The 25,860-nt window shown below is 40.7% G+C and overlaps 1 protein-coding gene across 1 annotated transcript in view; it reads left to right on the forward strand.

Annotated features, from left to right (window-relative positions):
• LOC132400280 (cytosolic 5'-nucleotidase 1A-like) overlaps positions 1–25,007 on the forward strand; it is a 78,900-nt gene extending 53,893 nt beyond the window's left edge. The window contains exon 7 of the mRNA XM_059981252.1: positions 24,638–25,007. Coding sequence (XP_059837235.1) covers positions 24,638–24,937 — 300 coding nt within the window. The 3' untranslated portion in view covers positions 24,938–25,007. The remainder of the gene's footprint in view (positions 1–24,637) is intronic.
• Positions 25,008–25,860: the final 853 nt, after the last annotated feature.

Raw genomic sequence — 25,860 nt, forward strand, 5'->3', positions numbered from 1 at the left:
TTGAGTCACCAAACAAAACATCACTAATCTTGCTTACATAATATATTCAACTTGCAACAAGGATCCAGTTTTTAGTGAAAAGAAGTGTCATCATTATCTGTGCTGTTTAAAGGAACCACCAATGATATGCATGGTAATTGCAGATTGATTTTGTGGTTTTGGGTGTTGCTTATAGAGCAGTGCCAGAAGCCTCATTATATTTTCTGAAGTCAATGTAGGGGTGCAGCAGATTTAACAACTGTAGATTTTGTTGTGTATTTAGTATTTCAGTAATATTGTAAATATATTGTTTGAATAAGTTTTCTTTGTTTAAATAATTCATAACAGGTTATATGTAAAAATACATGAATGGCATATCTCATTATGTCACCATGTCATATATGTGAACCTCACTAAAAGGAAAAGCAAAGAGGACACATTTATCTCCCGGGCTCTGTGCTTTTCTTTTAATTAAATTTATATTTTAGCATTACAAAAATGACAGTGGTGATGAGTAAGTTTTGAAATGAACCTAAAATGATTACCAACCTCTTGAAGTGCAGAGGGTTTTTTTTTTCTTCTCAGGAGAAAAGAGATGGTTGAGTTAAAAAAAAACATAGTATGTGTCTCTCTTGAAAAGGAGAGACATGGTCATTTTTTAAAAAAATGGGCAGTAAATGGACAAAATTCATAGGTTCAAAAAACTGAGTACGGAGTGATAATAATCTTTAATAAATATAGCAGAAATGGCTGACTGCATCACAAAGAGAAATGTGTTCAATCGTACAAGAGACAACTAGTTGTTATATACTGAATGAATTGAGCAGTATTTTGAAGCAAATTGAATAGCTAACAAGAAACAAATATTAGTTTTGCTGAGTGCAATAGGTGGAAAGGCAGACAGTTAGCTTAGAAGTTTGACTGCTGCAACCAAACCTGCCAAAATGAGCTTTGCTAATATCGTGGAGGTAATGCTGGAATATTTAGAACTGAAACCACTGTTGATTACAGAATGCTTTGGGTTTCATAAGTGGAATCAAAAGGAAGGGAAGTCCATTTCATCTTTCATTGCTGAATTGAAGAGATTGTCTGAGTATTATCAATTCAGTGATGGGCTTAATGACATGCACCGAAAGATCGATTAGTTTATGGAATCTTACAGTAGAGTATTTAAAAATGGCTCCTTATTGAAGCTCAACCCACATTTAAAAGAGCAGTTGAAATCACTGTATTAATGGAAACTATTCAGATACAATTGAATTGCAGTTAGGAATGAAACCATGAACAAAGTTGCAGCATTTAGACAGAGGCCTGCCCGGGTTACCATTGTGGCAGGGGTTCACATACACTAGACCATTGCAGGTTTAAAGGCTAAACAGGCAGACCAAAATAAATGGTCTACAAAGGGAAGAGAAAAAGAGAAAAAATCAAGTTGCAGTATTAAAAAGAGCATGCATCTCCTTGGTGTTGATGAATTAACTGATACTGCTTAGAGTGACACAGGACTAGATAACGTTGAGATTTACAATGTGGTAACAAACAAGAGACAATCAATATGGCTTACACCAGAAGTGAACAGCAAAATAGTTAAAATGGATTTGGGCACTAGCTCGGCTGTTTCGGTCATTCCATAAAATGAGTTTGTATGGCCTTTCAAAGATACCAAACTGAAGCCTGCAGATATACAACTAAGAACTTACCCTGGAGGAAAGAAACTCCTGTGGGCATGACATTTGTGACAGTGAAATACAACAACCAACAAGCCACATTGGGCTTGTATATGCTGAAAATAGCAGGGTCATGAGTGGCTAAGACTTCTGCAACTAGATTGGAGATCCATCCACTATTTCATACCTCATCCCGTACAAAAGAGTCAACTGAAAATAAATTAAGAAAGACACTGTATGATGCTACAGCAGTGTTCAAGGATAGCATTGGAAAACACAAGCATATCAAGGGTAAAATAGTGTTAAATGAAAATGCCACGCCTAAGTTTTATAAAGCCCAAATGGTTCAATATATCCTCTGTGATAGTCAGTGAGGTAGATTGCATTGAGGCTGAAGAAATTCTTTCCAAGGTTGTGTGGAGTCCATGGGCAATGCCATTTGTCCCAGTAGACAAGAATAATGGGTCTGTTACGATCTCTGGTGGTCAACCCAGTACTGAAAGTTGATTAATTCCCTCTGTCCAGGATAGAGGAAATCTTTGCAAACCTCTCTGGAGGAAAACACTTCAGTAAAGTGGACTTAGATGAAGTCTACCTGCAGATCGAGATGGAAAAAGAGTCCAAAGAACTTCTCAAAATAAACACTCACAAAGAGCTTTATCACTATAATGGACTTATTTTTTGGAGTAGCCTCTGCTCCTGCACTCTGGCAGCAGGCTATGGACCAGGTGCTGCAAGGCTGCCCAGGCACTCAGTGTTACCTAAATGACATCATTGTTACCAGTGAGAATGACAAGGAACATTTCCAAGATCTCAAGACAATGTTCAAAAGATTAGAAGATTAAGGGGCCAGAGCATGACAACACGGGTGTGAATTCTTTAAACAAGCATCACCTACTGTGGTCACGTTGGACCACTCCCCAAAGGTTTGCACAGTGTACTGAGAAAATTCAAGCAGTGGTGGAAGCCCCAAGGCAAAAGGGAATGTCACAGTTGCAATCATTTTTAGGATTGGTCAATTACTATAACAGGTTCCAGCCAAACCTACCCACTCTGCTGCACCCCTTCAACTCTTCACTGCAGATCAGGAAAAAATGGCAATGGAAAAGCTTTCCAACAGACAAAGGGAATGGTGGTTTCAGACCCTGTGCTCCCACATATGATCCACATTGTGCAATGAAGCTTGCTTGTGATACGCTGCCTTATGGTATAGGTGTAGTCATGTCACGTGTTATGAATGACGGAAGTGAATGCCCCATAGCTTTTGCATCACATTCCCTTACTGCCGCAGCGAAAAATTTGCACAGATTGAGAGAGAGGCCTTGAGTTTGGTTTGGTATGTAAAATGTTTCAACCAGTAAGGGAGGGAGTTTACCCTCACTGCTGTGCTTAACCACTGATGTCCAATTTCAATCCACTGAAGGATGTCCCACTACCAGCAGTAGCCTGAATGCAGAGATGGGCTCTCTTTCTTGAAGGAAACAAGATTGAATTCAAGATGACAACAAATCATGGAAATGCTGATGGACTGTCCTATTTACTTTTGGAAAAATTACTTAAAAAATTTACAAATGAGGGCACTCCTTTTGACGTACTCTCTATAATGCAAATTTAAGATCTCCCTATTATGGAATCAGAATCAGGTTTATTATCACCGGCATGTGACATGAATTTTGTTAACTTAGCAGCAGCAGTTCAATGCAATACATAATCTAGCAGAGAGAGATAAAAATAATAATTAGAAATAAAATAAAACATCATAAATAAACAAGTAAAAAAACACGAAATGCTGGCAGAACTCAGCAGGCCAGACAGCATCTATGGGAGGAGGTGATAACGACGTTTTGGGCCGAAACCCTTCATCAGGAGTGAAGTAACATGGGATGGTCGAGGGGGGATAAGAAGTGAGGGGATGGATAAAGTAGAGAGCTGGGAAGTGATAGGCTGGAGGGAAATGGGTTGGGGGAAGGTGGAGAATATGGGAAATAAAAGAGAAAGAAAGGTAGAGCTGGGGGGAGAGAATATAGTGAGGGGGGAAAGAGAGAGAAAGACTAAAATAATAGATAGGGACAGGGTAAGGGTGGGGGGCAGGGGTATCAATGGAGGTCAGTGAGTTGGATGTTTATGCTGGCAGGAAGGAGGCTACCTAGGCGGGAGATAAGGTATTGCTCCATCGACCTGCATGTGGCCTCATCTTGATGGTAGAGGAGGCCATGGACAGACATGTCGGAGTGGGAGTGGTAAATCAATTACGTATGTTGAATAGATTTTTTTGAAAATGTGCGAAAACAGTAATATTGTATATTAAAAAAGAGAGGTAGTGTCCAAAGCTTCAATGCCCATTTAGGAATCAGATGGCAGAGGGGAAGAAGCTGTTCCTGAATCGCTGAGTGTGTACCTTCAGGCTTCTGTACCTCCTACCTAATGGTAACAGTGAGAAAAGGGTATGTCCTGGGTGCTGGAGGTCCTTAATAATGGACTCTGCCTTTCTGAGACACTGCTCCCTGAAGATGTCTTGGGTATTTTGTAGGCTAGTACCCAAGATAGGGCTGACTAGATTTACAACCCTCCATACCAGACAGTGATGCAACCTGTCAGAATGCTCTCCATGGCACAACTGTAGAAGTTTTTGAGTGTATTTGTTGACATACCAAATTGCTTCAAACTCCTAATAAAGTATAGCTGCTCTCTTGCCTTCTTTATGACTACATCAGTATTTTGGGGCCAGGTTAGATCCTCAGAGATCTTGACACCCAGGAACTTGAAACTGCTCACTCTCTCCACTTCTGATTCCTCTGTGAGGATTGGTATGTGTTCCTTCATCTTACCCTTCCTGAAGTCCACAATCAGCTCTTTTGCCTGACTGACGTTGAGTGCTGCAGCACCATTCCACTATTTGGCATATCTCACTCCTGTACACCTTCTTGTCACCACCTGAGATTCTACCAATAATGGTTGTGTCATCAGCAAATTTATAGATGGTATTTGAGATTTGCCTAGCCACATATTCATGTGTATATAGAGAGTAGAGCAGTGGGCTAAGCACACACCCCTGAGGTGTACCAGTGTTGACCAGTGTGCCAGTCAGCGAGGAGGATATGTTATCACCAATCAGCACAGTCTGTGGTCTTCTGGAGAGATAATCCAAGAGATAAACCAGAAAAAAAACACACAGTCTCAGGTCTACATAGCAACTCTAACTTCCAGCTCCCCCATTCTTACCAGGGACAGAATGAACTTGCCCTTGATTGGGGTTGCTTTATGTGGGGATTGAGAGTTGTTGTACCATCCAAGCTGAGAGCTAAAGTGTTGGAGGAGCAACATTCTGGTTCTCTAGTATTGGCCAATATGAAAGTATTGAGTCAAAGCTTTGTCTGGCGGCCTGGGCTGAACCAGCAGATTGAGCAGTTCGCCATGCACTGTTTAGAAAGCCAAAATGTCCAGAAGATGCCAACAGCAGTGCCTTTCCCTCTCTGGGAATGGCCTGCATTGTCCTGGCAGAGAATTCATATGGGACTTTTCTTGGTAGCAGCAGATGCAACTACAAAGTGGCCAGAAGTGTTCCCAGTTGCCTCTACTGGAGCCTCACACACTGCTGAAGAATTGAGAAGCCTCTTCAGAGGATTGGTGTTCCGGAACACTTAGTCAGTGACAAGGGAACACAGTCTGTTGTGGAACTGTTACAGTCATTCCTGAAAATGAACAGATTAAGAAATGTTACATCTTTGAGGTAGCACCTAAATATAAAATGGCTTGGTGGAAAGATTTGGCCAGAATCTAAAGAAGGCACTTTGAGTAATTTTAGCAAAAGACACTACATTAACACTGAATCAGAAGGTCACCAATTTCCTCCTTGCACATTGCAATGCTGCAGTCTCAGTACCAACAACTCACCAGCTATGCTGTTCCTGGGTCATCCCTTGCACTACACTTGGATCTCCTTAAATTCAATCTCGGAAGGAATATGCAGGATAAGCAGTGGAGTCATATCGAGGGCTCTTCCAACGAGGATATCCAGTGTTTCACTCCTGTTTAAGCAGCGGATTCATATTGAGGGCTTTTCCAACGAGGATGTCCAGTGTTTTACCCCTGGTCAAGCAACGGAGTCATATTGAGGGCTCTTCCAATGAGGATGTCCAGTGTTTCACTCCTGTTCAAGCAGCGGATTCATATTGAGGGCTCTTTCAATGAGGATGTCCAGTGTTTCACTTCTGTTCAAGCAGCGGATTCATATTGAGGGCTCTTCCAACGAGGATGTCCAGTGTTTTACCCCTGGTCAAGCGGCGGAGTCATATTGAGGGCTCTTCCAACGAGGATATCCAGTGTTTCACCCCTGGGCAAGCAGCGGAGTCATATCAAGGGCTCTTCCAACAAAGATGTCCAGTGTTTCACTCCTGGTCAAGCAGCCCTGGCAAGGGACTACAGATATGATCAATAGTGAGTACTGGTAAAAGTGAAGAACAGAACTGGACCACTCTCCTGCATAATGGAGTTTGCATCTAATATCATCTGGAGGTGACACATCAATCACTTGAGGAGAGCAAAGTCAACTGTTAGAGAAGGAAATGCCTAGCGCTGACACCACTTCCTGCAGTCACAAAGTCAACTCCTACAACCAACATAGAGGAGACCCCAAACCTGATATAGTATCACAGCCAACTAGTCTCAGCTGCCAAGCAGAATCGCCTCCCTGGTTAGGAAAGACATTAACCCACAAGAATAAGACATCCTCCTCAGGGATTAAATCCTTTGGCCTTAATGGGACAATTTAAAATTTACTCTGCTGCTGATATCTAAATAATGGTTGTTTTGGGTTGAATTGTTCTCTGATCTTGACAATTGGCTTGCAAACATTTTGTCACCATGTGAGGAGACATCATCATTGCACTGATGATGGTGGTGCTTCCTCCGAATGCTTGCCCTTTTTATATTTTTCAATTAGCTGAATTGATGTCATTTCGGGAACTAAAGTGTGATGTGAGGAGGAAATCTCACTGTTCATTGCCAATGTGGCAAACTTAGTGCATTGTGGTCTGGAATTTTTCTCACATCAGCTAATAATTAGGGTCAAGGTCTACATGTTAGTTTACAGAATGGCTTTGTTGCCAAGTTTGCAGATGGCATAAAGATTGGTGGAGGGGCAGGTAGCATTGAGGAAACAGGTAGGATGCAGAAGGATGTAGACAGATTAGGAGAATAGGCAAGAGACTGGCAAATAAAATACAATGTTGGAAAATGCATGGCCATGCACTTTGGTAGTAGAAATAAATGTGCAGATTATTTTCTAAATGGAGCAAAAATCCAAAAATCTAAGATGCAAAGAGACTTGGGAGTTCTTGGGCAGAACACCCTAAAGGTTAACTTGCAGGTAGAGTCGGTGGTGAGGAAGGCAAATGGAATGCTAGCAGTCATATCATGAAGTCTAGAATACCAGAGCTGGGATGTGATGCTGCGGCTTTATAAGGCACCGGTGAGGCCTCACCTTGACTATTGTGGACAGTTTTGGGCTCCTTATATCAAAAACAATGTGCTGGCATTGGAGAGGGTTCAGAGGAGGTTCACAAGAATGATTCTGGGAATAAAAGTGTTACTATATGAGGAATGTTTGATAGCTGTGGGTCTGTACTTTTGGGAATTTAGGAGGATGAGGGGAGATCTCATTGAAACCTTTCAAATATTGAAAGGCTTAGACAGAATATGTAGAAAGTTTGTTTCCCATGGTGGGGGAGTCTAGGACAAGAGGGCACAGTCTCAGGATAGAGGGACGTCTATTTAAAACAGAGATGTGGAGGAATTTGTTTAGCCAAAGGGTGGTGAATTTGTGGAATTTATTACCACATGCAGCTGTGGAGGCCAGGATGTTGGGTATACTTAAGGCAGAGCTTGAATGGTTGTTGATTGGACATGGCATCAAATGTTATGGGGAGAAGGCTGGGAAATGGGGTTGAGGAGGGGAGAAAAAAAATCAGCCATGATTGAAAGGCAGAGCAGGTTCAATGGGCCAAATGGCCTAATTTTGCTCCTATGTCTTATGGTCCTATGGTTATGTTGAAGTTGTATAAGACGTTGGTAAGGCTTAATATGGAGTATTGTATGCAGTTTTTGGTCACCTACCTACAGGAGATATGTAAGTAAGTTTGAAAGGGTACAGAAAACATTTACAAGGATGTCACCGCGACCAGAGCGCCTGAATTATGAGGAAAGGTTGAATATGTTAGGACTTTATTCCTTGGTATGTAGAAGATTGAGGGGACATTTGACAGAAGTATAGAAAATTATGAGGGGTATAGACAGGATAAATGTAAGCAGGCTTTTTTTTTAACTGAGGTTGAAATTAACTCCAACTAGAGATTGTGGGATGTGGGTGAAAGGTGAAAAGTCTAAGGGGAACATGAGGGAAAATTTCTTCACTCAGTGGGTCATGAAGGTGTGGAACAAGCTGCATGTGAGCTCAATTTCAACATTTCAGAGAAGTTTAGATTGGCACGTGGATGGCATGGGTTTTGAGGGTCAATGGGATTAGGCATTTTAAATGCTTCGGCATGGACTAACTGAGCCAAAGAGCTGTTTCTGTGATTTTCTATGACTATTATTCAGATAAAATCAGGACAATTGATCATATAATTACCTAGAACACTAAAATTGTCAATTCATGACCATCTCTTTGACTTATGTAGGCTATCTTAGTTGATCGTGTGTGGATAAACCGATGTGCTTCAATGTATTTTGAGTTTGTAAGTTGGTAAAATCAAGCATATTATTATTCCTGATTGTACAGTTCATATTCCTTCATAACCAAACAACTTGATTAACTAGTCATTCAGCATTTTTGAAAGATCTTTGCTGATTTTCTCATTATAGTGGCTGAACTTAAAAATAAATTGTAAAACAATTTTGAAATGTTCTGGTAATACACTGTTGCATGTGTATATATTTTTTCCAAGACAGTTTCATTCTGTACTTTTAGTTCACAATTAGACTATATGCAAATATAAAATATGACCTTAGCCCCTGATTTCTGGTGTACTAGATTTCCAATACGTAAAGTAGGATGCGGTTTTGACGAGACTCGGCAGGGCAGAACCTTCCCATGAAGGCTGGCCTGACAGAAGTTACAACTGCTCCTTTTTGATTTTTTCCTTCTGTGCTTGCGTTGTCCATGAAAACATGGAGGACTCATCACATGTTTCCACATCCCCTGACGATCCTGCGATTTTGATTTCTGAAGCAGGCGTCCGAGCATCCTTCAGGAGGGTGAACCCATGAAGTGCATCCGGCCCAGGTGTGGTACCTGGCTAAAGATACTAAAGATCAACTGGCTAGTGTGTTCACTGAGGTCCTTAACCTCTCACTTTGGCAGTGTGTGGTACCCAATTTTTTAAAGCAGGCCTCATTTATACCAACGACCAAGAAGAGCGTAGTGACCTGTCTCAATGACTTTCACCCAGTAGCACTTATATCCACAGTGATGAAGTGTTTTGAGAGGTTGGTGATGAAATATATGAACTCCTGCCTGAGAAGCAACTTACATCTGCTTCAATTTTCCTACTGGAGCAACAGGTGCACAGCAGATGCCACTTCATTGGCTCTTCACTCAACCCTGGAACATCCGGACAGTGAGGCTGCATATATCAGAAGGCTCTATATTGACTACAGCTCGGCATTCAATGCCATCACCCCCTCAAAACTAATCAATAAGCTCTAAAACCCTGGCATCAGTACCTCCTGGAATTCCTCACTTGCTGACACCAGTGAGTTTAGATTGGCAACAACTCCTCCATGATCTCCATCAGCACAAGTGCACCACACTGCTGTGTGCTTAGACCCCTGTTCTATGCTCTTTACAGTTATTACTGTGAGGCTAAGTACAGCTCCAATGCCGTATTCAAGTTTGCTGATGACACCACTGTTGTATGCTGAATCAGCATACTGGAGGGAGATTGAAAATCTGGCTGTGATTTCATAACAACAACCTCTTACTCAGTATCAGCAAGACCAAGGAGCTGATTGTAGACTTCAGGAGAAGAAAACCTGAGTTCCATGGGCCAGTCTTCATTTCTGATCAGAGATGAAGAGGATTAGCATTCTTTAAAGTCCCAGGTGTCATTATTTCAGGGGACAAGTCCTGGGCCCAGCATATAAATGCAATTTGAAGAATGCATAGCATCACCCCACTTCCTTAGGAGTTTGCGGAGATTCAGCATGACATCTAAAACTTAGACAAACCTCTTTAGATGTGCAGTTGATTGGCTGCAACACAGCTTGGTGTGGAAACACCTATGTCTTGGAATGAAAAGTCCTACAAAAGTAGTGGATACGGCCAAGTCCAAAATGGGTAAAGGCCTCCCCAGTGTTGAGCACATCCACTTAATACATCGCAGAAAAACAGCATCCATCATCAGGGGCCTGCACCAGCCAGGACAAGCTTTCTTTTTGCTGCTGCAAAGGGGAGGAGTGTCCAAGAGCCTGAGGACTCAGACCAGCAGATTCAGCAACAGTTATTACCCTCAACTATCAGGATCTTGAACCAGAGGGGATAATCTCACTCAACTTTACGTGCCCCATCATTGAAATGTTCCCACAACCAATGGATTCATTTTCAAGGATAGTTCTAACGATTTATTTATTTATTTATTTATCTATCTATATATCTATTTTTTATTTTTATTATTATTATTATTATTATTATTATTATTGTTGTTGTTGTTGTTGTTTCTACTGTTTGTATTTACACAAGTTGTTGTCTTCTGCACTCTGGTTGAGTGCACTTTGGGTGCTCTTTCATTAATTCTGTTATGGTTATCATTCTATTGATTTATGCCCACAAGAAAATGTATCTCAGGGTTATATGATTATAAAATTTACTTTGGACTTTAAAAGGGAGATGCAGCAACAGCAATCATGCTTCATATTGTTTGTATAGACCACATCAAACCATGTACCAATAAAACAAATAAAATGAGTATGGCACATCGCAGTTAGCACAATGCTAATACAGCACCAGCAATCCAGGTTAACTTGTGCTGCTGTCTCTAAGGAGTTTGAACGTTCTCCCCATGACCATGTACGTTTCCTCCAGTTGCTCCCAATTCCTCCCACATTCCAAAGACATATGGGATAGTAGGTTATTTGGTCACATGGGTGTAATTTGGCAGTGCAGTCTCCTTGGGTCAGAAGGGCCTGTTACTGTGCTGTATTTCTAAATAAAACAATATTTGGAAATCACTCTCACACTGAATTCATTCAGAGTTTCCAGTGTGGCTCACAGAAATGTTGCCAGATGGGTGTCAGGAAGATTGATTAATAATGGTATTGTAGAGGCAGAACAGTCCTGGAAATATATACACGCGCATATCTAATGATACACATATGCCCAAACTAAAGTTCATCTTTGATGTTATTTTATTAGATTGTGTGAAACTGTTTGAAAGTATCATTGTGCCTGTATGTTTTCAGAATACATTTTTGTAAAGCAGCCAGTGAGAGCAACTAGCTATTTCAAATGTCTAGCAACATATGTAAATGAATTCAAAGCAAAGAAAAAATGTTTTTTTTCAAATGTATCACCAAGAGAGTAGCATTACTTCAATGGTAAAAGAATATGTATTCCTTTTTCCAGATGGATATGTGCCTTCTCCTCCACCAGCACCCCATTATGTTACTGAGGCAGACTACAGTGACACATAGCATGATTCTGTACATAACAGCCATTCCTTCAAGGTTCAGGGCATTTCGATAGTGCCCACATGTGGAGTGCCTTGAGTAACTTCCCCATCTGGATACACTACTTTCAGGCACAAACAAGTAAATGAGAATAGATTATAGTCATGGCAAAGAAGTATTTATCAATATTTTGAGCACTTGCTGTTTTTGTTTTATTGAAACTACAGGAATTACAGATTGCACAATGTTTATATAGCATATTAACTGTAACCCAGATCTGCCATGAGCTACACCATGTCAGAGCAGCCCAATCATTGACAAGATGGAATCTTAGTCAGAGGTCATGGGGCATATTGGCTAAATGACATAGGCAGAAAAGTGAAGAGGTCCCATGCAGTGAGTAAGTAGAGTTAGGAAAGAAGCTGAAGTGAATGACCTCCAAGTTTGTAATTTTTGGATTACTCCCGGTGCCACTGTTAGGAATGGGATAATAGCATGGATGAATGAGTGGCTGGGGAGACAATGCAGGGGATAGGGTTCAAGTTCTTGGATTATTGGAACACTTTTTGGGGAGGGGGTGACCTGTACAAGAGGGATGTGTTAAACCTGAACTGGAGAGGGACCGATATCCTGGCCAGGCAGTTTGCTAATGTTACTTGAGAGCGTTTAAACTAGTTTTGCAAGGGGCAGGGAACCAGAGCACCAGGTCAGTAAGGGAAGGATCAGACCAGAAGTTAGATGTTAGGGAAAGTATTCAAAGTCAAAATCAGAATAACAGGTATGATGGGTGGATAGTTTGAAGTATGTATATTTTAATTCTAGGAGCATTATGGGTAAGGGAGATGAATTTAGAACATGGATTAGTACACGGGATTATGATGTGGCTATTCCTGAAACTTGGTTGAGAGTGGGGCAGGAATGGGTGATTAATATACTAGGTTTTCAAAGTTTTAGAAAAGATGGAGGAGGAGGTAAGGTGGGGGGAGTTGCAGCTGCACAAGGGAGAGACATAATGGAGGATTCAGACAATTAGTCAATTTGCATAGAACTCAGGACTAGGAAGGGTGCAATCACACTGATGGGTTTGTATTACAAACACTTTCCCCCCCCCCCCCCCCGATAGCCACTGGGACATTGAGGTACAGATATGTAATCAGAGTAAGGAAATGTGTAAAAATAACAGGGTTGTTGTCATTAGGGTTTTCAACTTTCCTAATAGTTTTTTCAGTAGAGGACACTCAAAATATCCCAACACTGGATAAACAGGGGGCTCTAGGGGGAGAGAAGCTAACTACGATTCAAATCACCAAGGAAATGGTACTTGATAAATTAATGGGACTGAAGGTGAATAAATCCCCTGGACTGAAGGTGGATAAATCCCCTGGACCGGATGGCTTGCATCCTAGGGCCTTAAGGGAAGTGGTGGTCGGGATTGTGGATGCATTAGTGATAATTTTTCAAAACTCGCTGGACTCGGCAATGGTCCTGGCAGATTGGAAAAATGCAAATGTAACTCCTTTATTTAAAAAGGGCAATAGACAGAAGGCTGGGAATTATAGGCCATTTAGCCTAACATCTGTGGTTGGCAAAATGTTGGAATTGATAATTAAGGAAACAGTAGCAGGGCATTTGGATAAACATAGCTTAATAGGACAAAGTCAGCATGGCTTTAAAAAAGGGAAGTCATGTTTGACAAATTTGTTGGAGTTCTTTGAGGACATAACATATAGGGTAGATAAAGGGGAACCAGTGGATGTGGTGTATTTGGACTTCCAAAAGGCATTTGACAAGGTGCCACACCAAAGACTATTACTTAAAGTAAAATATCATGGGATTGGGGATAATATTCTGGCATGGGTGGAGGATTGGCTTTCTAACAGAAAACAGAGAGTTGGGATAAATGGTTTATTCTCAGACTGGCAGTTGGTGACTAGTGGTGTTTCACAGGGGTCGGTGTTGGGACCTCAACTCTTTACGATCTATATTAATGATTTGGAGAAAGGGACTAAGTGCAACGTATCGAAGTTTGCTGATGACACAAACATGGGAGGGAGTGTAATGAGTGCGGAGGACATTGAAACCCTGCAAGGGGACATAGATAGGCTGAGTGATTGGGCAGACATTTGGCAGATGAAATATAATACTGACAAGTGTGAGGTCTTGCACTTTGGCAGGAAAAATAATAGAGCAAGTTATTATCTAAATGGAGAGAAACTGGAAAGTGCTTCTGTGCAAAGGGATCTGGGGGTCCTGGTGCAGGAAACACAAAAAGTTAGTATGCAAGTGCAGCAGGTGGTCAAGAAGGCCAATGGAATGCTGGCTTTTATTGCTAGGGGGATGGAGTATAAGAACAGGGAGGTCTTACTGCAGTTGTACCGGGTATTGGTGAGACCACACCTGGAGTACTGCGTGCAGTTCTGGTGTCCATATTTAAGAAAGGACATACTGGCTCTCGAGGCAGTGCAGAGAAGGTTCACTAGGTTAATTCCGGGGATGGGTGGGTTGATGCATGATGAGAGGTTGAGTAGATTGGGACTCTACTCATTGGAGTTCTGAAGAATGAGAGGCGATCTTATTGAAACATATAAGATTGTGAAGGGGCTTGATCGGGTGGATGCGGGGAGGATGTTCCCAATGATGGGTGAAACTAGGACTGGGGGCATAATCTTAAAATAAGGGGATGTCGTCCAGGACTGAGATGAGGAGAAATTTCTTCACTCAGAGGGTAGTTTGGCTGTGGAATTTACTGCCCCAGAGAGCTGTGGAAGCTACTACACTCAATAAATTCAAAACAGAGATAGACATTTTCCTGGATATAAGTGGCATTAGGGGATACGGTGAGAGAGCAGGTAAGTGGACATGAGGCTAGGTTTAGATCAGCCACGTGATCTCCTGGGCCAGTTTTCGATAGCCTGGATGGGTCGGAGAGGAATTTTCCAGATTTTTTCTCCTCAATTGGCAAATCGTTTTTTTTTCCCCGGGTGATCACATGGGTTTGGGCGGGATGAATAATAAAATAAAATGGGCGGCATGGTGCCCTGTTGGTTGGCACTGTTGCCTTGTGGGATTCGGTGAAAACTAGAGTTAAGATTGGATCAGCCATGATCTTGTTGAATGGCGGAGCAGGCTTGAGGGGCCGATTGGCCTACTCCTGCTCCTATCTCTTATGTTCTTATGTAATATAAAGTGGGACCTTCTTGGTGTAAGAGGTTTAGATGAGGCATAATTTATAAAGTGTATCCAGGAAGGTTTCTTAAATCATGACATGGAAGATCCAATGGGAGGAGGGGCTGTACTAGACTTGCTGTTGGATAATGAGCCTGGTAGGTGATTGACTTTTCATTGGGTGAGCAGTTAGGAAACAGTGACAACCACTCCTTAACTTACAGGATAGCTATAGATAAGGATAGGCATGGTCCTTGGGGATAGTTTTAAATTGGAACAGGACAAATTACGAGGGCATTAGGCAGGAACTAAGAAGAATCAATTGCACCAAGCAGCATCTCTGAAAAAGTGTAAACAGTTGCTGTTTTGGCCCCAAACATCAACTGTTTACTCTTTTCTATTGATGCTGTCTGGCCTGCTGAGTTCCTCCAGCATTTTGAGAAGGAGGACCAAATATCTGAGAAGGAGAAGCTGAAGTCATGAGAGAGAGAAATTAAAGTCAGTTGTATTAGTATGTGAGAGGAGTTGGCCAGAATTGATTGGAAAAGAATACTGGCAGGGATGGCAGCAGAGCAGCAATGGCTGAATTTTCTGAAACCAATTCAGAAGGCACAGTGTATATACATCCCAAAGAGGAAGAAGTATTCGGAAGGAAAGATGACACAACGGTGGCTAACATGAGAAGTCAAAGTGAACATAAAAGCCTAAGAGAGGGCATATAATAGAGAAAAAATTATTGGGTAGTTAGAGGATTGGGAAGCTTTTAAGAACGAACAGCAAGTCACTGAAAAAGCCATTAAGAAGGTAAAGTTGGAATATAAAAGTAAGCTAGCCAATAATATTAAAGTGGATACCAAAAGTTTCTTCAGATACATGAAGTGCAAAAGAGAGGCGAGGGTGGATATCGGACCACTGGAAAACAATTCTGGAGAGATAGTAATGGAAGATAAGGAAATGGCAGACAAATTGAATAAGTATTTTGCATCAGACTTGACTCTGGAAGACACTAACAGTATGGTGGAAATTCCAGGTGTCAGAGGTCGTGAAGTGTGTGAAGTTACCAAACTAGAGAGAATGATCTTGGGAAACTGAAAGATCTGCAGGTAAATTTTCTTCTTATCATGTCCACAGACAGTCTATACATGGCCCAGCCAGAACTGGACACATTTTTGCACCTTGTTGAATTTGGCAGGATCTGCAACAGTACAGGTTTCCTCTAGCGATGGGCATTGCAGGAGATGTTGCATAGTTTGTGGCTCAGTTCCACATTCACAAGTTGTCGGGCTGGTTGTATATCCCCATTTGCTTAGTGACTCCTTTGAACGACCTACACCAGCCCTAAGTCTGTTCAGGCACTTCCAGGTTGCCCAGTTGCAATTAGCTCCTGGGGGAAGGCTTTCATCCAGTGGAATTTCCATCGTTAGGGGCTATTTGAGACTGGTGAGCCGGTCTTTCCACAAGGCGATGCGAGCTTCAGATGGGGTTGATTGTAATGGAGCAACACTGTTCATGAAGCTCCTCCTTGACATTGGGTGTATGATCACGTAGAGGGTGCCCTTCATCTGATGTTTGACAGTCATTCTTTCTTGCTGGCTGCCGTTCTTCTTATATAAGGGGGAGCGATACCCACCAGGATATATAGGCTGTTGGTGTTTGTTGGTTTTAAACAACCTGTAATAAGTCGGCAGCTTGCATTCAGAATGGCAGCCATCTTCTTAGCATGAGCAGATCTTTCCCATGCAGGGCAGGTGTATTTGGCAGTGGAATAGCAAAGAGCAAGCGCACTGGCTCTCAATTTTTTCCAGCTTGCTCCCCAGTTTGTGTTAGTGAGCTTATTCAGGATGTTGTTTTGTGCGCTCACTTTTGCCTTTGCCTTATTGATGTGTTTCTTGAAAGTGAGGCATCTGTCAGGGGTGACTCATAAGTAGATAGGGTGCTCGCAATGCATCAGTGTGGCTCTACACCAGGTTACTTTAAGCTGTCGTTTGGCTTCACAGTTCCTGACATGGATGTACAAACTTGCATCTTTGATGGGTTTGTGTGGAGGTGGTTTTCTTCATAGTAGAAGCTTAGTCCCTCCAAGGCCTCAGAAAGTGTTTTGTCCACCATGTTAAAATCAGTGCTTTAGGCAGTGATGCATAAGTCACCAGCATATATAAAATAGCGTTTGACGTCATCTATAGGCTGGGCTTTCATGTAGATGTTGTACAGCAGCGCTGCTGTACGCAAGCAATGAAGGTAGATAAGTCACCTGAAGCTCATGTTATCACAGAAAAGCTTTTAGCATGGATCAAGCAGTGGCTGACTAGCAGGAGGCAAAGAATGGGAATAAAGGGAGCCATTTCTGGCTGGTTGCCTGTGACTAGTGGTGTCCAAAAGGGGTCTGTGTTGGAACCAATTCTTTTTATGTTATATGTCAATGATTTAGATGATGAAATTGATAGCTTTATTGTAAAGTTTGCAGATGACATGAAAGTAGATGGAGGGACAGGTTGTTTTGAGGAAATAGAGAGGCTACGGAATGACTTGGAGTAGGAGAATAGGCAAAGAAATGGGAAATGGAATACAGTGTCAGGAGGTGTTTGGTCATGCACTTTGGTAGGAGAAATGAAAGTGTTGCCTATTTTCTAAATATAGAAAAAATACAAAAAAAAAACTGAGATGCAAAGGGACTTTGAGTCCTTGTGCAGGATTCCTCAAAGGTTAATTTGCAGGTGGAGTCTGAAGCACTCATTTCAAGAGGACTAAGATATAAAAGCAAGGATGTAATTTTGAGACTTTATAAAGCACTGGTGAGGCCTCACTTGGAGTACTGAGAGCAGGTTTGGGGCCCTTACCTTAGAAAGGAGGTGCTGAAACTGCAGAGGGTTCAAAGAAGGTTCATAAAAAAGATTCCAGGAATGAATGGCTACTCATATGAAAAGTGTTTGATTGCTCTGGGCCTGTATTCACGGGAATCCAGAAGAATGAGGGGTGACCTCATTGAAACCTATTGGATGGTGAAAGGTCTTAATAGAATAGATGTGGAGAGGATGTTTCCTATGGTGGGAAAGTGTAGGAGCAGAGGACACAGCCTCAGAATAGAGGGGTGTTCTTTTTGAACAGAGATGTGGAGGAATTTCTTTAACCAGAGAGTAGTGAATCTGTGGTGTTTTCGCGACAGGCAGCTGTGGAGGCCAAGTCTTTATGTATATTTAAGGCAGAGGTTGGTAGATTCTTGATTGATCAGGGCAAGAAGGGATATGGGGAGAAGGCAGGAGATTGGTGCTGAGAAGAAAAATGGAGTGGCCATGATGAAATGACAGAACAAACTTGATAGGCCATATGGCCTAATTCTGCTCCTACATGCTATGGTCTTATGGTTTTGCTTTGATTCCAGAGCTGCAGGTTTTCTCATCTTAGAGTTAATTGGGAACACCCTTTCTTTGGCAAGTCCACATCAGACATGTGGAGTGTGTTTAAAGATAATTACTTTATCGGAAGGATGGGGTTGGAAAGATAAGAGAACCTTCAATGTCCGGAAAAGTGATGAACTTAGTCAAGAAGAAAATGGAAAAGTATGTAAAGCTTCAGACATTATGATCAAATGAAGCACATGTGGATTATCAAGAAGGCGGAAAAGATCTAAAGAAGGAAATTAGGAAAGCCAGGAGAGGGCATGAAAAGTCCTTGGCAAGTAGAATTAAGGTGAATCCCAGGGCATTCTATATAAACATCAAGAGCAAGAGGGTAACTAGGAAGAGGATGGGACCACTCAAGGTTGGGGACGTTTGCTTGGATGTGGGGGCACTTATTGAGTAGTTTGTCTCAGTATTTATCATGGAAAAGGACCAGGAGATCAGTGCTGGGTGCATAAATACATTAGGGCATTTGGATGTCAAGGAGGAGGAAGTGTTAGGCCTCCTAATGAGTATTAAGGTGGATGTCCCCAGGGCCTGGTGGGATTTACCCCTATTTATTGAAGAAGGCACCAGACAAGATTGTTGGGGCATTGATGAGTATCTTTGTGTCCCCTCCAGCCAGAGGCAAGGTCCTGGAAGACTTGTGACTAGCTAATATTATACTTGTATTTAAGAAAGGAACAAGGGAAAATCCTGGGAACTGTAGACCAGTGAGTCTCACATCAGTTGTAGGGAAATTCTTAGGGATAGGATATTTGAGTGTTTGGAAACCCATGGCTTTAAATAGGGAGAGCCAGCTGGGCTTTGTGAGTGGTAGTTCGTGCCTTAGCAACTTAATTGAGTTTTTTAAAAGGTGGTGAGAGAGATTGTTGAGGGTAGGGCAGTGGATGTTGTCTACATGAATTTTAGTAAAGTGTTTGACAAAGTCACTCATGGGAGGCTAGTCCAGAACATTAAGATGCATGGGGTCCATGGCAAATTGTCTGTTTGGATTCAGAACTGGCTTCTGCATAGATGACAGAGGGTAATGGCTGAAGGGACTTATTTGAACTGGGGGTCTGAAATTAGTGGTGTTCAAATGGGATCTATGCTGGAACCTCTGGTGTTTGTAATGTATTTAAATGACCTGGATGAATATGTAGATGGGTAGGTTAGTAAATTTGCAGATGATACAAAGGTTGGTGGTGTTGTGGATAGTGTAGAATACTGGCAAAGAATACAGTGTCATGTAGATTAGTGACCAGTATGGGCAGAGAAATGGCAGATGGAGTTTAACCCAGATAAATTTGAGGTGTTGCACTTTGGTGGGGCAAATGCAAGAGGACAGTGCACTGTTAAGGGCAAGGTCCTTAACCATGTTGCTGAACAGAGAGATCTTGGAATCCATGGTCATAGTTCCTTCAAAGTGTCTACACAGGTCAATAAGGCGGTTAAGAAGGCTTACGGAATGCTTGCTTTTATTAGTCAAGGCATTGATTTCAAAAACCAAGAGATTATATTGGAAATTTATAAAACTCTGGTTAGGCCACATCTGGAGAATTGCATACCATTTTAGTTGCCACCCCCCCCCCCCCATAGGAAGGATGTTGAGGCTTTCAATAGGCTGCAGAAGAGGTTTACCAGGATGCTGCCTGATTTAGAGGGCACGAGAGGGTGGACAAATTTGGGTTGTTTTCTCTGGAGCGCTGCATGCTGAGTGGAGATCTGATAGAGGTTTATAAGATAATGAGTGGCATAGATAGAGTAGACAGGGGTACCAGTGTCCCAGGTTTGAAATGTCTAACACCAGAGTGCATGCATTGAAGGTGAGAAGGGGTAGGTTCAAAGGGAATGTGAGGGGTAAATTTTTTACTCAGAGTGGTGAATGCCTGGAATGTGCTGCCCGATATTGTAGTGGAAACAAATACATTAGAAGCTTATAAGAAGCTTTTCAATAGGCACATGGATGTAAGGAAAATGGATATGGACATTGTGTAAGTAGGAGAGATTAGAAATTTGGGTGTTATTGGTTTGCTTTTTAGCTGGTTTGGCACGACATCGTGGGCCGACTGGCCTATTCCTGTGCTGTTCTGTTCAGTGTTCTAGAAAGAAGAACAGCTGACAGAAGACCTATGTTACGTGCTTCTAGTAATTGCAAATAAACTGCACATCTCCATATTTATGGAACAGCAGAGTATACAGAGCAATAAAACACTTGCTTTACTTGGCTCTTGAGGAAAAAGGTATGACAGTCCTTCATGGAGAAGTTCAATCACTGCCGGCAGTTTTTTGCACCTGGAATGACCACATGGAATAAGTGAGAGCCATGATGGCATTCAGCAGAGCACCCTGTGTGCAGCCAGGTTTGTGGCTGCAGCAAGTAATGATGCTGTATGGCAGCTTAATTGAAAGACTGATATACTGTCCTTTGTCAGGTTGGTAACAAGGAATGCTTCCAGGGCACCTATTAAGATTAGAACTTACTGAGCAAAATCTCACTGTTGTGTAAGCTACTTCAGCTTTCTTCAGTTTTCTTTGCTTCCATTCTTAAACCATAGCTGACTAAAACACCCACAACAGACAAGTAAAGTTAGTCCACTACCAGTTAAAGATTGCTCTTTTAAATCTCACAAGTCAGTAGTTGCATGGAGCTAGCAGACAACAATAAAACTGAAGAATCTTACATCAGAATCTTAATATTACAATCAAGCAACTTGATTATTTGTTCCTCTGTAGAATGATGCTACTTGCATAAATTACAGAACTTATTTCCTATTCCTAATTGTCCTTGATAAGATGCTGTTGAGCCTCCTTGAACCATTTCAGTTTTGCTTAGTATATAATTGGATTACAAAGAAAGCACGGCAGTGCTTCTACTTCCTTAGAAGTTTGCATATATTTGGAATGTCACATTAAACTTTGACCAACTTCTGTAGTTGTGTTGTGGAGAGTATATTGAGTGGATTTATGATGGCTTGGTATGGGAACACCAATGCCCTTGTACAGAAAAGCTTGCAGAGGTAGTTGATATGGCCCAGTCCATCACTGGCAAAGCCCTCCCCACCATTGAGCACATCTACATGGAATACTGTCACAGGAAAGCAGCGTCCATCATAATTGCCCCCACCCCACCACCATCTAGGCCATGCTCTCTTCTCACTGCTGTTATCAGGAAGAAGGTACAGGAGGTTGCTGACTCACATGACCAAATTCAGGAAGAGTTATCACCCTTCCAACCATCAGGCTGTTGAACCAGAAGGAACAACTTCACTCATCTTCACTTGCCCCATCATTGAACTGTTTTTACAGCCTATGGACTCACTTCACATGACTCTTCATCTCATGTTCTTGATATATTTATTTATTTATGTATTTATTTATTTATTATTTTTCTTTATTTTGATGTTTGCAAAGTTTATTGGGTTTTATTTTGCACATTGGTTGTTTTTGGTCTTTCATTGATTCTATTGTGTTTCTTGTATTTACTGTGGTTGGCCTTAAGAGGAGGAACATCAGGGTTGTAGATTGTGACATATATAGGCTTGTACTTGGATAATAAATATATTTTGAACTTTGAATACTGTTGAATTGGGACTTTCGGGATTTAGGCCCAGTAATAACGTAGGAATGATAATGGATTTCCAAGTCAGGATGCTGTGTGATTTGAAGGAGAACTTCCAAGTTATGCTGTTATAGATTTGGAAGGTGACATTGGAATATGTTGGGTGAATAATTATATGCAGTTCACACTACAGTCAGTGGATGCTGGTGGTGGAAGAGATAAATGTTGAGTATTGGATGTGATTCTATGATTCTATGACTCTGAGCAGTCAGCACATCACATTACCCTGGTTAGTTTCGAGTTTCTTGAGCAGCATTGGAGCTTCATTCTTCCAAAGCAGCAGAGGTGATTCCATCATGTTTGCCATCTTGTGATGGTAGAACGGTCTAGTAAGTCAGGAGATGAGTCACCCGTATTTAAGTAGCCACAGTATTTAAGTGTTTTGCCCAGTTTACCAATAACAGAATAAGTGCCATTCCCTCCAGTACTCAACAAAGGCAGTACTTTTGACTGTCAAGAGTAGGTGGTTAGATACTCATTTTCTTGAGTATTTGGTTAGAAGTTCATTATCTACAATCTGTGTGATGTGTATGTTATTTCTCATATAGCAGAATATCTGAATATTGTCCTAGTCTAGCTAGATGGAAGCATGGTCAGCTTCATTTTCTGGTAAGTTACAAGTAGTAACAAATCATCACTGAGCATTACCACTTCCAGTCATTTGGAATGGAAGTCATTGATGAAGCAGCTGAAGAAAGTTTGACTTAGACCATTGACCTAGGGGAACATCTACAATGATGCCTTGGTCTGAATCCTTGTAAGGCACTGATCAGACCACATTTGGAGTATTATGAGCAGTTATCTAAGAAAGGATGTGCTGGCATTGGAAAGGGTCCAGAAGAGGTTGATGAGGATTCTCCCATGAATGAAAGGGTTAGCTTATGAGGACTGCTTGATGGATCTGGGCTAGTCTTTCTAAACATTCATGGGTGTTTAGAAAAATGAGGAGGGATTTCATTGAAACTTTTTGAATATAAAGAGACTAGGACTAGAGGGTACTGCCTCTGAGTTCAAGGATGCCCTTTTAGAATAGAGATGATAAAGGATTTCTTTGGTCATAGAGTGGTGAACCTGTGGAATTCATTGCCACAGGTGGCTGTGGAGGCCATGTCATTGAGAGGTGGGTTTGAGAGGTGATCAAATCAGCTGTGGTCAAATAACAGAGCAGACTCATTGTGCTAACTTGCCTAATTCCGCTCCTAAGTCTGATGGTCTTAAAAGATGGTTTACTTCAAACAACAGCAACCATTCTTTTATGCTTTGTAGGACTTCTGAAAGTGGAGAGTGTTCTCTTCATTTCTCATGGCTGCATGATGATATACTTTATTAACTGCTCCTTGATGTCAAGAGCACTCATTGCCACTGATATGTAATGCTTTTGTCCATGTTTGGACTGGATGTGTAATGAAGTTTGAAGTTAAGTAGTCCTACTGAAAGCCCATAACTAAAGAAGACAATTGCTTCAGTAGGGTTCTTCAAATATCATGGATTCTTTAATATAACAGGCTTCAACATTATACTACTACAGCTCAAGGATATTTAAATGAGGCAATCAGTTCAACAAGCATTAGCCCATTTCTAGACCTCCCTGCATGGACAAACACAAAGGTGCCTCATTTGGACATTTATGTCAATATCTTAATGCCTAAATAATATACTTTGTTTAAACCAATATATTGTTATAATTTTATATTGGTGCTTGCTCTGGATATTGTTGATTCCCTTTAAATACTCAGACTGTTTCTCGGAAGTCAGGAAGGACAGCATAACATTTCTTAAGTATCCTCAGGAGTACATCAGTGTATGCAGAGAGATTTTGGTACTGAAGGTTTATTAGAATCACTGTACTCCTGCAAGCCAGGGTGTCATGACACTGCTCGCATCAATAGGCAATGTCCCAATTCCACTTAGTACCTTGCTAAACTGAAAACAATAGCACTAGAATGTAATGGGCTCAAGTTCAAATATTGTAATCTAATTTTTACTAAAAAGACTTTGTTGAAAAGTTGTATAAATATGATCAGTCACTATAGTTAATTCTGATGAAAGTAAAGTTGTTTTGTTTGTTTATATTTAGATATGTTAGCTCATGGTAAAAGGATCATGCTACATTTAAAAATATATTAGTGTGTTGATTTTTTTGGACCTTCTCACTGGGAGAAGTTTTGTGCCAATATAACTATAAGTGGATGCCTTTTGGGATGCAAGGAGAGTTGGGAAATGGCTTTAGATAGTTTTTTAACCAACTTTTATCTGCACCACAGATCTTTAATGTAAGTATTAATAATTTTTCATTCCGAAAGGGATGTAGGTTTGGGTCCTCAAATGGTCTGCATGTCTTATTACTGGGGGCAAAGACATTCCAAGTGTGTAATTCTTTCTTATTGGTCCACAATCTCTGGCATTCAGCAAATTTCCTGGGTCAAATGGAATTTCAGCCTTCTCTTTCCCATGCCACTACCCAATAATCCAGAGTGAAATTACAAGTAGAATCTCGTACCTTTGGGTCTTCACATATTTGTTGTGTATTTTTGGACCCCCGCACCTGATTTCCTCTTAAAAATGCTACAGAGGCAAATGGAGCATTACCCCCATTATATAATCATAAAGTTTAATTACATGATTTTGTGAAACACTTCTATTTGTATAAATCTTTCAATGTTGAAGGGGTAGAATTTCAAAAGAACAATATTACTTTAACCTTTGTTTTAAATGCCTGGAAAAGTTATGAACATAATTGGAAAAGAATGGGTTCTACAGAATTGAAGTAAATATGTTAGAATGAAAAGAAGAGAGATGAACATTTCAATAATGCAACAGGTTTTAAAGAAGTTTCCATAACTTTCTGTAGAACTAGAATTTCTTCCAGAAATGGCTCTGACTGAATTGAAGCAAAATTTTTGTCCCAGAGGAAAAGGATATGTTTATTGTGAAATGTAAGAGTTGATTTGATACATCTATTAAAAGATACACCTAATTGGAATTCGGAAAAAAACTCTGAAATTGTGACTGTATATTTAGCTGGGAGGTGGGATTGGTGAGTAAGAGAAAGAGTTGTTGAAAATAATGGAATATAATTGTAGCACAAGTTGAATTAACAAACTTTGGAAAATATGCACTCGTTGTTTCTCCAAATTGTAATTCACCTGTTTCACAAATAGGGCCCCCTCGTAGGATTTTTGGAAGCAGTCGGAAAACTCCAGAAAAAGTTCTATGTCAAAAATGAACGTAAGGATTGCCCAATTCGAGTATTCATGATCATAAAAAAGGGCGGTTCTGCTGTTGGATTAAAAGCTTTGAAGACAATTCGTAGCTGGGGGCTGGAAGTTGACGAGGCATTCATCTTATCTGGCTTATCTGCAACGGTACTTTTGGATAAAATATGCCCACATCTTTACTTTGATGAACAGGCATTCAACCAACCAAATGTAGCAGTTGGTACACAAGGCAAGATCTGTTAAGGGCTGGAATAATTCTTCATGTCTTTTTTAAGAACACCAACTGTATACAACAAGGAAAATTAAAGCTACAATACAGGAAGATTATGTAGCTGTGTGTTTTATTATGAACTTTAAACAGGCTCTGTTAGGATCAAAAATAAATAAAATTAATAAAATTTATTATCATTGCCTTTTAAGGATTTTACTGTTGAATTTGCATTTGCTGGCTGGTTACATTAATTGCAAAAATGATTACCAAAAAAGACTCAGCTATAGTATGTAAATATTGGTCCTTTTAATCTTAAGTCCTAGTGAGAAATGGTGTTGCTTAAGTTGTGGTGTTGGCCACCTTAAACTTTTTATTACTTCTGTCTAAGTTAGAGTTGCTGTGAAATTTCTCAAAAACTCATGCTTGATTTCTTTTGAGGGTCAATTTTAATGTGAATTGGTAATTGCTTGCACGTGGGAGTTTGTATGATTTGCAAGAAGGGAGCTTTATTATAGTGGTCTATGTTGAAAATTAAATTTAGTCTTCTGAGATAATATACTTTCATTAAAATTATAGGATTATATTGATTCTCCATTTAGAATTACTTTAAACCTGGCATATTTAAAAGCTGAATTAAGTAAAAATTGATAAAGTATATGTCATAAAAGTCATTCTCCAACGTTAACTGGATTATCTGATTTAAATATCAAATAATAAGATATAAGTTCAGCACAGCCAATAGCCCATGTATATTCATGGTCCAAAGACTATATCAGGCACCTAAGATACAAATAACATTGTTTGAATCTCAAACATTATGTAGCTCTTTCTTGCTAAAATCAAAAAAAAGATTATTAACGCTTGTTGGATAGATTTCAACAAACCTGAATACTATGTGAAATTTTAACAGCAATAATGAAGCATAGCCAATTTCATATCAAAATGCATTAAGACT

The sequence above is a fragment of the Hypanus sabinus genome, chromosome 10 (genome assembly GCF_030144855.1).
Source record: "Hypanus sabinus isolate sHypSab1 chromosome 10, sHypSab1.hap1, whole genome shotgun sequence".
Taxonomy (NCBI): Eukaryota; Metazoa; Chordata; class Chondrichthyes; order Myliobatiformes; family Dasyatidae; genus Hypanus; species Hypanus sabinus.